Genomic DNA, 10,880 nt, shown 5'->3' on the forward strand with positions numbered 1-10,880 from the left:
TAGCCCGAACAGTGGAAGATATATTGGCAGCTTTATATTGAATATTATTCACTGTACTTCGGTCGATGCGGGGCCGTATGTCAGACGGAATGGAGAAGCCCGTAGAGCTGATGCTGTGGTAATGGGAGGAACGGATCGGATGCCTTTCCTGCTGGAAGCAATCACTGCGAATCGGCGCATCTGCCCATCTGGACTTTCCTCCTCTTCGGGCTGTGGGATAGGGAAGTTGGTGTTTTTAATCAATGCAGTACAATTATGGCAGCTTCCGTGGCTATATGATCTCACTGTATCCTTGAGGTTCGCTTCTCATGGCTTGAGGCAGAATTGAACACGACCCTTCAAGGCCTCGCTCCCTGTCCATTGTTCTTTATACCCGTCTGAATCTCGTAAGAGGAGAGCTTCTCATTTGGTTACCTCCTCTGCTCTCTAGCCATTCGTTATTGTATATTCCTATTATCACTTCACGCACAAGAGGCACGTTGCTGTGTCCTTTACGCTGCACGTGCTGTGGCTTGCCCTTTGATCCTGTTGGTATCACCTCCAGTGACGTGAAGATGAAAGTATTTTCTGGACAACAGCTCATAATTCTCTGCTATTAGATTATACATGAATCCCCTTTCTACCTCTCCACCCTGTTATATGCCTTGCTGGGAGCTTCTCAACTAGAGCTGTGGACCACTGAGACCAGTGATAAAGGGTGCTCTATGTGCAAGATATCCAACCTGCCCCGATTAGTTTTCATCCTGCTCATTCATCTCACTTTCACACCACTCCTTGCCCGACTGACTCCTGAGCGCGTTGCATCCAGGAAGGCTCTTGGTGTTTGAAAATTTGCCTTGCAAGATACCACACGCGTCTAAACGTGTTATAATCTCCTGGGTGATAGGCTTGATACCAACTCTTGAGGTTCCTTGAAATCACCAACATGATGGTTTCAGCTTCATCTGAAGCCAAAGGCATATCTGCCATTTATGTTCATGCCGGTGCAGGGTTTCATAGCCACCAAAGTGAGGAAATACATCTATGGGTTTGCAATCAGTAAGCTGTTCCTCGAAAGATTCTTGCCTCATTTTTTTTCTTTTCTTTTTTTTTTTTTTTTAAATCGGACAGCCGTAACTAAGGCTATAAAGGGCGGCTATCCTTGCTATGGCCGTTTTAAAATCCGGAGGCAGCGCTGTGGACGCCGTTGAAGTTGCGGTCAAGTTTCTCGAAGACCACGAGATTACAAACGCTGGCTATGGTAGCAACCTTACAATCAACGGCACAGTCGAATGCGACGCGACTATTGTGGATCACCTTGGTCGTAGCGGAGCAGTCGGAGCAGTTGAGCGTTAGTGACTTATATCCCTCGGATCATTCAAGTTTTGCGCTGATGCCGTTGCTTCATAGACGTCAAAAATCCAATTACTCTCGCTCGTGTCATCCTAGACGCATCCACCAAGCCCTTGGCCTTCAATCGTGTGCCTCCAAACCTTATTGCAGGAGCTGGCGCGATTGAATTTGCCTACGAGCAGGGAATATCAGTCCTTCCCGCAAACTCGCTTGTTTCCAGGGGTGCTCGAGAACGCTGGTTTCGTTGGAACCACGAATTACAACAACTGGAGCTACAACGCCAGGCGAAAGAGTGGGATCCTGCCTGCCGTTCTCCTCGTAAATTAAGTACAGCCAGAGCTTCCCAAGCATGCGTAGGCTCTAGCCCCAGTTCATCGCATCGCTCGAGGCGCAGCGCCAATTCGCCAAGCAACGTAGGACGTATGGATCTTGAATCGGGCCCCGATGGCTCAGTTCGAGAAAATCTTGTCTGCGAGATGGATGTGGACACTGATGCGGCTATTAGCACCATAGTTGATCGTAATTTGCCGGACGATGGCGCTTCAGAGCCCGATGCAAATGCGGAAAGCGACCCAGACTATGTTGACAACGTCGTTCATTGGGAACCTGTCCCGTCAACATCCGATACACCAGCCAACGAGCTCCCAGGGGAATGTTCAGGCGATATCCGTGCCGCCTATCCACCTCCAATCGGTCTACCACCACCATCCTCTGCAACGGAAGCCGGTACCGCCCCGTTGCAGGTTGAAAGCTCGGGGAGGTTCAAGCGGCTGAATGCACAATTGCTTGTAGGTAGGGATGATGATATCAGTGACACAGTTGGTGCTATCGCGATAGACTGCTACGGGAATATCGCTGCTGGTTCATCCTCAGGGGGTATTGGCATGAAACATTGCGGACGAACAGGACCGGCTGCGTTGGTCGGGGTTGGCACAGCTGTCGTTCCAGTAGAGCCAAAGGATGAATCGGCAACCTCGGCCGCGGCGGTGACAAGCGGGACCGGCGAGCACATGGCTACTACAATGGCCGCGGGCTTGTGTGTAGAGCGGATATATAGCAGTATTCGAAAAGTCCCAGGCAAGCCGGGAACTTTCGAGGAAGTCACTGAAGATGAAGCTTTGAAGGCCGTGATCGAGAATGAGTTCACGGGTACGTTATTGACTTTGTTCCGCTTCCCCCCTAGCCTACGCAATTTCACTTCTATGCTGTATGATGCGTTAGTATTAACTTTGTTCTTGTGCTGCACTCTGGCCTGTAGGTCATCCCGGTGTCAAAGCGAGCCATTGCCATGCTGCGATAGGAATCATGGCTGTCAAAAGGACAACCGAAGGGATAGCTTTCTTTTTTGGGCATAACACGGACTCCTTTGTGAGAACTACTTCCCCAAATGATTATAGGGAGCCTTATTTGAGCTAACTGCCAACCGTTCTTTCACAGGCCATTGCCTCAATGACTTCAGATGATCCCGAGCCGTGCTGCCTTATGTCCCGAAACAAAGGTTACAGCAAAGTGGCACAAGGAGGACGATATACTAGGTTGAACAGGTAAACTGCATCTCGCAATGCGCCCAGCATCCTTCCCGTTCCCATGATTTCAACGAAAACAGTTTACAAAGTAGTTTGAGAGTGCTGATGATTTCTCGCAGTAGATCTAGATACAAGCCAAGCAAGTCATAAACCAGCTTTGCTGCCAGATACCCTAGGATTTCCGGTCAATTTTAGGGGGGGAAAATATCCGGACGAAGTTCCTATGAAAGACGGCTGTGTTGCCTTTGGAGGCTGGCATCCTCTTACCTAATCTGACCCTGAACCCCATTAAACTTGCTCTTCCGTGCTCTTCCTAAATATTTTGTCATATGCTCCTCTCAGCACACAAAACGGGCGGGTATGGTTGGTAAAATGGATCTGGAATTATGCGAGGGCAGTGAGGAAGCCTTTGTTTTTGTCTTCACAACCTCGCGTAGTGCCAAATTCCAATTGGGTTTTGAGATGTAGTGCTAGGGAAATCCTATAAAGTCTCTAGAACCCTTTTAGATTCATTTTTTTATGTAATCTGCGTACATGTCTTAAGAATCCCTTAGAGGTAATCTTCAAGATCAACTCACTCTGAGGATTACGGAATAGGGTTTCTGGACGAAGGTAAGATGCAAAATGGGTCCGATTGGTATGTATATTGTCTTTGGTGATATCCTAAGGTAAAGTAGGTGTTGATGTTGGATTAGAAATTGGAGTCGCTCCGCCAGACGAGCCTCCATTTGCGACGAGGGCCTTTGTAGCACCCTTTTTACGCTTCTTCTTCTTCGCGATGACAACCGGCTTCGCACCGTAATCTCCCAACTCCAAGTGAGTACCGCAGGTCAGACAGTCCGCGCCCTCTGGAGGCTCGCAGAAGATGCTCAGGCAAATGCTGCAGACGAAGCCCACATCGACGACCTTCCGGTGGCAGAAGCAGGCGGCGCGGAAGTCAACGTCAACGCGCGTGGGCAGGATCAGGTGTCGCCGTGAGCGCTGGTCCGGGAGGAAAGCCACCATGAGGTACTGTAGGAATCCGCGGGGGTGGTCTACGGGAACGTAGATGCCGCGGGTGGCGTCGCAGGCTTGCTGGAGGAAGACGGCATCGCCGGAGAGTTTGCAGATGTCGATGGGGATATGCAGGCGCTGGCAGGCGAAGATACTGTTCATGATAGGGATGTACTGGTGGGCTGAGCCCGTGGCGCTGCTTACGGAGATTATGAGGATGCGGGACTGGAGGCCGGTCGGGGAGGAGCGGGATGATTGTGAGGTTGGGTCTGGGTGGGAGCCTGGTGGTGGAGGGAGGCCGGTGGCCGTCGGGGTGGGATTGGAAGGATCGCTGTCGAGTCTGGAAGTGCCGTGGGTTTCGGCGTAGGCGATTGTCTCGCGGTTTATGTGGCTCAGGGCAAGGGTGAGAGCGCCGGCCATCATGGTCGAGGTGGCGGAGCTGACGGAGGCCGGGGAGGTTGTGGCGAGGAGGGCTTTGAGGTTGCGGGTTAGTTGCTCCTCGACGATGCGGAAGGGGCGGTATTTGTTGGATGCTGGGCTTTCGCCTGTTGTGGAAGACATGGCGACGTCTCCGTCTGTGTCTGCTGGCTCATCTTGGTTTGTGTTGGATGAGGCTGTGGTTGGGGTCGGATACAGCCATCGGGCCTCCTGGGAGTGGCTGGCGACAACAGCCACCTTGTTCGCATAGTTGCAAGCGAGATGGGCGTTGACGAAGACGAGGAGATTGGCGACAGCTGTGGAGAGTGGGAGGGTGTCTTCTAGCAGGGCCCAAGCGTGCGGGTTGGTGTCGAGCACAATGGTTAGGAGTGATGCAGCGGTATCTGGGGAAGAAAATCACTCAGTCAGCTTTGATCCTATTTTATCAATTTCTTTTTTTTTTCTTTTCTCTCTCCTGCGGGGCTTATTTCGCATGGTGATGGAAATCTGAAGCTTCGGATCATACCAGCTTCAAAGTGATCGGAAGAATCAACAGGGTTCATGATGCCGAGTGTCCTGACGGAGGAACACCAGGCTCGCTCCTCTCTTCAAACGCCGGAAACGTGCAAATAAGAATCTCCTTTGCGCGAAGTTTAGCAGGGGGGGAGAATATCTTGCATGACCAGCCCGTCTTCCTCGTGGTTGAAATCCCCATGCGATGTCATCGTCCCGCAGCTTTGCGATGCTTCAGAGCTTCGATGTGCATTGATGACATAAGCGGGGTTTCACAGACGTAATACACAAACGTACTCTGTACTAAACCCTGTACAGGGGAGGGAATCAACAATACGCCTTATCAGGCCAAGCAATGCGCATCCTCGTATTCGCCTTTGGGCGTGAATATCACAGCTTAGTCCTCACCGTCATTTTGATCGGTGAAGGTCAAGGCGAAGGAGGGTGAGAGCTTGAATTGTTGCTAGATGTATGGAGTTGCTCAGTCGCCCGGGGCTGTCTATTATATAGCATGGAGTGCTCCCAACCCCCATTGTGTTACATCTGCATTCCGAATATCCGCCGTCACAGCCAGGTAACAAACCAACAAGGAGTTCCAGCCAACCAACTAGTTATACCAACGAACTCTGGATCCCGTTATCAGATCCGATAAGGCTTTGGTTACTTCATTACCAGGAGAATGCGCCCGGCGAGCAACCAGCGCCAGCCGGGCACCTGCACAAGTCAGGCCAGACCATGTCCAGGAGCTCGTGCGTGGTTGGATGGATGCATTCAACAGCTGGGTCATACTGTGCGTAATTACTGGACAACTCTCCGCTGTGCGGGTGCCTTGTCGTGATGTAACTTCCAAGAGATAGATAAGCTCCACTGCGCATGAAAAGGGAATGGTTCAGAGCATGTCCTATCTTGGGCGGTTCCAGAGCTCACCAAACCCTCTTTCGCCTGCCATGATAAATCATTTTTCACGACACTTTTTGCATGCGTGAGGAAAGAGACTCTCTTTTCTGCCATCTCTCGCGTCTGATCCTCCATCTGTGTCTTCTTCCTCACCTTCACCAATCTGCATATCCCGCTCAACAGCCTCATAGGGACAGCGGCTCCCTGTTCTAAGCACGCCCACCCTCCTGACTCATTCCCCAACAGACACGCCTCTCAGAGGCCAGCCAGCTCCCAACAGAACTGCTGCCTTTCGCGGCCGGGGTGATCCCGCAGTTGTGCTCGTACGGAGAATCACACAGACCGTCCCGTTCGTGTTATTGCTTTTCGCCACGGAATCCTCACGCCTCCCCCCATCCCCGGAGTTTTAATCCAGCCTGTGCTTGGTTGGGTGGTCACCGTCCCCCCCGGAGTCCCTAAACTAGCCTGGATATAATTTACCTTTGTCGAGCAGCTTCTGCATAAAAATTCCGCCCGTGGTTTTCTGAGTCAAAGGCGAAGGGAGGCGACTGACACAAGAGTTACAACTCTTCCCCGATTTTCCCACGAAACGAACTGAGACTGAAAGAAAACCAACACGATATTTCTTTTGACAGAACGGAAAGAAAAAAAAAAAAGGAAATATCCACTCAGATTCAAGTACGCCGCCCATGGTTTCGGTGCTTAATAACGATCAGGCGGCGCGACTTGTAAGGGAAGCTGTTGAGCTTGTAGATGCTGGCCATCGCGAGGTCCGTCCCCGGATCCCTTCTCAAAGACCTGCAGATGAGTTCCCATGCTAATTTGGCCCCTGGGTTATTCTCTAGGCTGCCTCCCGCAACCTCCGCGAAGCCATAGCTCTCGCTCCTGAAAACGCCGAAGTTAAAGCGGCATTTTTGAAAGTTCGAGAAGATGAGGAGAATAACCACACGCTGCTGAACCTTTGTCGGCGTTACATCCACCAGCAGGATGAAGACGCCGGCAAGGAGGCAGCAAGATACCTTCGCCAAGAGGGGCTTGAGCCGCCTACTGATGTAGCCCTCGCGTCTTTGAAGCTTGTCCTCGCATCTCCCGCCTCCAAACACTCCGCCACGCAGGATGATATAATCAGTGGTTTGGTTCGTCAAAGCGCGTCTTGTCGGCAGTACTTCGCTGCAGAGCTGCAGAGCTCTGCGACGCAGTTCTTCGATGAGATATACGATCGCGGTGATGGCGCTGTGGTCTGTTTGGACACGGTCATTCTGGATAAAGGGCTCTGGCCATCAGAGACCAATCGGAGCCATTGTGAAGGGGAGCTTCTCCAGCTGTTTATCGCAAAGCTGATGGAATCCGGTCATGACCATGACGGCCGCTCCCTCAAAGGAATCGCGCGACTTCTCGCTGTCCATGCACAATGCCTGCATCATCTAATCGACGAAGAAGGATTCGATGTGATCCTTTCTTCTCTTGACCTAAGACTTCCAGTTGATGTACGCAGCCAAGCGACCTTGGCGACTGCAAAGTACCTGGAGGCGTCCCAAGAGACCGGTCAAGAACTTTTCACAAAGGTTGTGAAAGCGCGCGTCGCAAGGCGTAGATGCGAAGACTACATCATCGCTTTCTCCGCTGCTGCAGTTGTCTTTCCTCTCGTACCCGCCATAGCGTCAACCCTTTTCTTATCAGAGGGATTTCTACAGTCACTTACTCCCTTGCTTTATAAAAGACAAAAGCACCCTGCTTTGGAATTAGCAGTCCTGGAGCTATTTAATGCGGCTTGCATCGATCGAGCTTGCAGGGATGCTATTGACAAGCACCATTCAGAATGTTTGTCATATACCCTCAGCAACGGATCGCAGGAAGCTGCGGGTCTTTCTGCAGTGATTCTAGCGAAAATCCAGGCCTCTGAAAAAAAATCAGAAGCTTTGTCGAGCCGTATGCAGGAAGCAAGCACTGAGTCCCATGACTTGGTGGAACGGTTTAAAAATTTGCTCTCTGAACAACCTTCGGGAGAAGGGATCTGTCATGCTGTTGAAGGACTGGCGTATTCCTCCGTGAAACCGGAAGTGAAAGAGCAAATAGCAAAGGACTCGGACTTTCTCAAGAACCTGGTTCACATTCTGAGGAACAGGAAGGCGGAGAATACGGTGTTGTATGGTGGGCTCATGACGATATGGAACGTCACCAAATATCGACCGAATCTATCAGAGGACCAGAGGAAGCTTTCGGAACTTAAAGCGTACGCGAATACCTCGAAGCCAGCGCAACCTCATAAACTAGACGATGAAGAGCACGTGAAAATTCGTTGCACTGCCGTCATTGATGCCGGCGTTGTGCCTCTACTGATTGATTGTGAAAAGCAGAATCTCTCGTCGATAAAGAGCCTTAACCATCAGATCCTTTTGGCTCTGTCGAGAGACCCTAAATCGAGAGGAAAGCTAGCTCAGCAAGGTGCCGTGAAACTTCTCGTCGCGGCCCTTAATCCAGGAGGGGACGCTGCTCGGAAATTGAATGACTCTACTTATAATGCTGCGCACGCGCTTGCACGAATTTTAATCTCGGTGAATCCATCTCACGTTTTCCCATCTTCGGGATTCCCCCAGATCACTTCAGCGGTTCGGCCATTACTGCTTCTCCTTACTCCATCAGAGACGAGTTCTACGGACCAGCCACGCGACCTCCTCCCAATTTTTGAAAGCCTTCTTGCCCTAACAAATCTTGCATCGTCACCCGACAGAAACGCCGGAGCGAGCATCGTCCGTGCCGGATGGACCACTATCGAGGACCTACTTTTGTCAGGTCACAGCTATATCCAACGTGCTGTCTGCGAGCTCGTTTGCAATCTGATGACCTGCGAACAGGGTATCGGTAAATTTGCAGACAGATCGGCCCGCGCGAGCCAGCGTCTACATATAATTCTCGCTCTCGCGGACGTGGAGGACCTTCCGACCCGCCGAGCGGCCGGCGGCGCTCTGGCTATGCTTACTGAATACGAATCGGCGGTGTCTGCCATTCTTGATCGGGAGCGGGGATTGAAGATTATTCTAGGACTGTGCGCCGACGATGACGATGGCTTGGTGCATCGGGGCGTTGTTTGCTTGAACAACCTTGTCCGGGCCACCGGCGATATTGGCAAGCGGGCAAAGAAGGACCTACTCGAGAATGGCGCACTAGATACGTTGAAGACGTGCCTTACACAATCGCATAATCCGGCTGTGGTGGAAAGCGGAGTTGAGGCGTTGAAAGCGTTGATCAACTGAAAGCGATACGTGGCAGTAGACCGTGGTTTTTCTTGGTTTTCCATCCTTGTTTACCTTTTTTTCCCTCCTCTTTCTCGGAATGACTATTTAATCCAGAGCATAATATACATCGGGGGCAGGCATTGGAAATTATTGACATGACTGGTGATTTGGAATGGCAAGGGGTGTTGGCCCCTTTTTTTTTTTTTTTTTTTTTTTTGCGTTTTCCTCTCGGTTTTGTTGGGTGCAGTGACCAAACTCGTCCCCGCCGGGGCGAGCGATTTCGGTGATTCTTTTACATGCTTTTCCCCTTTTGATAATGGTTTTGGTGTTTACGGCGCCAGGGTGGACGTTTATTCTGGCTTTTTTACGCTCCATTCACTCCTGTTCTTTTTCTTTGGGTTTTGGCATTGGGCGTACGTGGCGGGCGTTTCCTGTGTCTCCATTCGAGTTCCTCTTTCGTTTTCTCACGCGACCGAGTGGTGCGTGCTGTACTTTCTGAGATTATGATGATATGAGTTGATTGTTCTGTAGTCGAGAGTAATCCATGTCTCCCTGGTCTCCAGATATACATTTTATGACCAGGGTTTGGCTGTTGTCGTCGCACGTCATCCTTGGTAGTTTTCACCATCATACGAAGCAGCCAGTATATTATGTCCATCATCCCGGGTCACAGCTCCTGGAAACGCATGAGGGCTCCTCAATCGGAGGACGGCCGCTTTATCAAGACATCACCCCCCGTGTCCCAACGGCCAATGCCACCCGTCTCCCATTTCCTAGTTGATTGGTCACTTGACCGCTGGGCACAGGCCGGGAACTTCGGTCGTTTTCGGCGTCGAGAGCTTGTTCTGGGCGCTCCCTTGGCATCCGTCATAGCTCGGATCCCTGGCGACGAGGATACAGGGGTTCTGGGGCGGCATTTGCTCTGTCGAGTGGCGCTTTGATCACTCAGGGTGTGTCGTTTCCACTGGAACACATGGTGGGCGTGTTCTCGTTTTGCCAGGAAATGGGTTGGAAGGGGGGAAGAGGAGGGTGTGCCGGTAGTCCACTATATTGGTTGAAAGTTCAAGTGTGGTCCAGCGGGGTTTGTTTCGATTGGAAATATGCGCTGCGTACCGTAGTTATGGTGGTGAATATGATTTTTTTTTTTGACATGTTTAGGTTGGGGCTTTTGGGTCCTTTTTTTATTCTTGTTTCCTGATTTTGAGAATGGCTGACCTGGTCATGCGGAAAGACGATCGATTTATCTTCCACCGTTTGGATCGTTTGTTAGAGGAGCTTTTGTCGGTCGATTTGTCGGCTATGAGCAGCAGCTTCGGCGTTTGTATCGTACATATGTTCTCCACACGGATGGTGAATCTCTCGCCTGTCCAACGGGATATGAGCCTGGAGGCACGCTTTATTGCTTTTTGCGGGTGTTCATGATCCTGCGTTAGGTGGGTTAGTAGGTTAATCAATATGGGATGGGGGAGGATGGATGCAGCAACCGGGAGGGTCTTCTCGGAGACAGGGAGCTGGCCGTTTGCGATGCTGCACCTCTCGTCTCGCGCCTGCAGAGTGTCACTGGGTGGAGGGCAATTGTCCAATGACCGTCGGTTTTCTCGACAGGTTCACGAGCTAGTTGGTTTAGTTTATTATTTTTAACCCAGCTGCTGTTCTCCGCCGCCTCAGTTAGCTGCAAAAAGTGCAACTCGTACGGAGTACAGAGCGAGCTAACCAGCTCATCGACCAAGGAGTCGTCGCCGGTGCGCTTCTCCCGCCTCGATTCCCATCGCATCCTCGCTTCTCCGGCAGAGCGAACGACAAGAATCACTCGCCGAAGCCGCCCGCCACATCTTCCGGTGGTAGGTTTGCCCCATCCCCTGGTCCCTTGCTCATCGTCAACCTGGGTTCGCCGTCGCCCAGCGGTCCTCCCGCTCCAATCGTCTCTGCACATGAACCTCCCCGTCCCCACTACGCCACGACAGGC

The 10,880-nt window shown here is 51.5% G+C and overlaps 5 protein-coding genes across 5 annotated transcripts; 2 read left to right on the forward strand and 3 right to left on the reverse strand.

The window, feature by feature from the left end:
* Window positions 1-49: 49 nt before the first annotated feature.
* D8B26_007560 (uncharacterized protein) lies at window positions 50-3,351 on the forward strand. The gene is made up of 7 exons (XM_003067078.2): window positions 50-527; window positions 600-1,038; window positions 1,131-1,330; window positions 1,390-2,481; window positions 2,591-2,700; window positions 2,770-2,876; window positions 2,981-3,351. Exons 2-7 carry the CDS (start codon window positions 926-928, stop codon window positions 3,006-3,008), a joined length of 1,650 nt encoding a protein of 549 aa, XP_003067124.2. The 5' UTR covers window positions 50-527; window positions 600-925; the 3' UTR covers window positions 3,009-3,351.
* Window positions 3,352-3,444: 93 nt separating this feature from the next.
* On the reverse strand, window positions 3,445-5,001 carry TFB4 (RNA polymerase II transcription factor B subunit 4). Its single transcript, XM_003067079.2, has 2 exons — window positions 4,795-5,001; window positions 3,445-4,672 (listed from the first exon to the last, which is right to left on the reverse strand). The coding sequence occupies exons 1-2, from the start codon at window positions 4,829-4,831 to the stop codon at window positions 3,522-3,524; spliced, it is 1,188 nt and encodes a 395-aa protein (XP_003067125.1). The 5' UTR covers window positions 4,832-5,001; the 3' UTR covers window positions 3,445-3,521.
* A 1,366-nt stretch (window positions 5,002-6,367) lies between these two features.
* D8B26_007562 (uncharacterized protein) lies at window positions 6,368-8,932 on the forward strand (the record flags this gene model as incomplete). Its single annotated transcript, XM_003067080.2, has 2 exons — window positions 6,368-6,448; window positions 6,524-8,932. The coding sequence occupies 2 exons, from the start codon at window positions 6,368-6,370 to the stop codon at window positions 8,930-8,932; spliced, it is 2,490 nt and encodes an 829-aa protein (XP_003067126.2).
* A 679-nt stretch (window positions 8,933-9,611) lies between these two features.
* D8B26_007563 (uncharacterized protein) lies at window positions 9,612-10,066 on the reverse strand (the record flags this gene model as incomplete). Its single annotated transcript, XM_066125570.1, has 2 exons — window positions 9,612-9,959; window positions 10,028-10,066. 2 exons carry the CDS (start codon window positions 10,064-10,066, stop codon window positions 9,612-9,614), a joined length of 387 nt encoding a protein of 128 aa, XP_065981654.1.
* Window positions 10,067-10,095: 29 nt separating this feature from the next.
* Window positions 10,096-10,847, reverse strand: D8B26_007564 (uncharacterized protein; the record flags this gene model as incomplete). The annotated part of the gene is made up of 2 exons (XM_066125571.1): window positions 10,096-10,338; window positions 10,629-10,847. The coding sequence occupies 2 exons, from the start codon at window positions 10,845-10,847 to the stop codon at window positions 10,096-10,098; spliced, it is 462 nt and encodes a 153-aa protein (XP_065981655.1).
* Between the last annotated feature and the right edge of the window lie 33 nt (window positions 10,848-10,880).

This window comes from Coccidioides posadasii, chromosome 4 (assembly GCF_018416015.2).
Source record: "Coccidioides posadasii str. Silveira chromosome 4, complete sequence".
Classification (NCBI taxonomy): domain Eukaryota; kingdom Fungi; phylum Ascomycota; class Eurotiomycetes; order Onygenales; family Onygenaceae; genus Coccidioides; species Coccidioides posadasii.

Bases quoted from the DNA above. Each gene is read 5' to 3' on its own strand.
- D8B26_007560 (XM_003067078.2), top strand. From the start codon at position 926: ATGATGGTTTCAGCTTCATCTGAAGCCAAAGGCATATCTGCCATTTAT. The intron at 1,039-1,130 runs GTAAGCTGTTCC...AAGGCTATAAAG, and splicing joins CATCTATGGGTTTGCAATCA to GGCGGCTATCCTTGCTATGG. The intron at 1,331-1,389 runs GTTAGTGACTTA...GTTGCTTCATAG, and splicing joins AGCAGTCGGAGCAGTTGAGC to ACGTCAAAAATCCAATTACT.
- TFB4 (XM_003067079.2), bottom strand. From the start codon at position 4,831: ATGAACCCTGTTGATTCTTCCGATCACTTTGAAGCTG. The intron at 4,673-4,794 runs GTATGATCCGAA...TTTCTTCCCCAG, and splicing joins TTCCGATCACTTTGAAGCTG to ATACCGCTGCATCACTCCTA.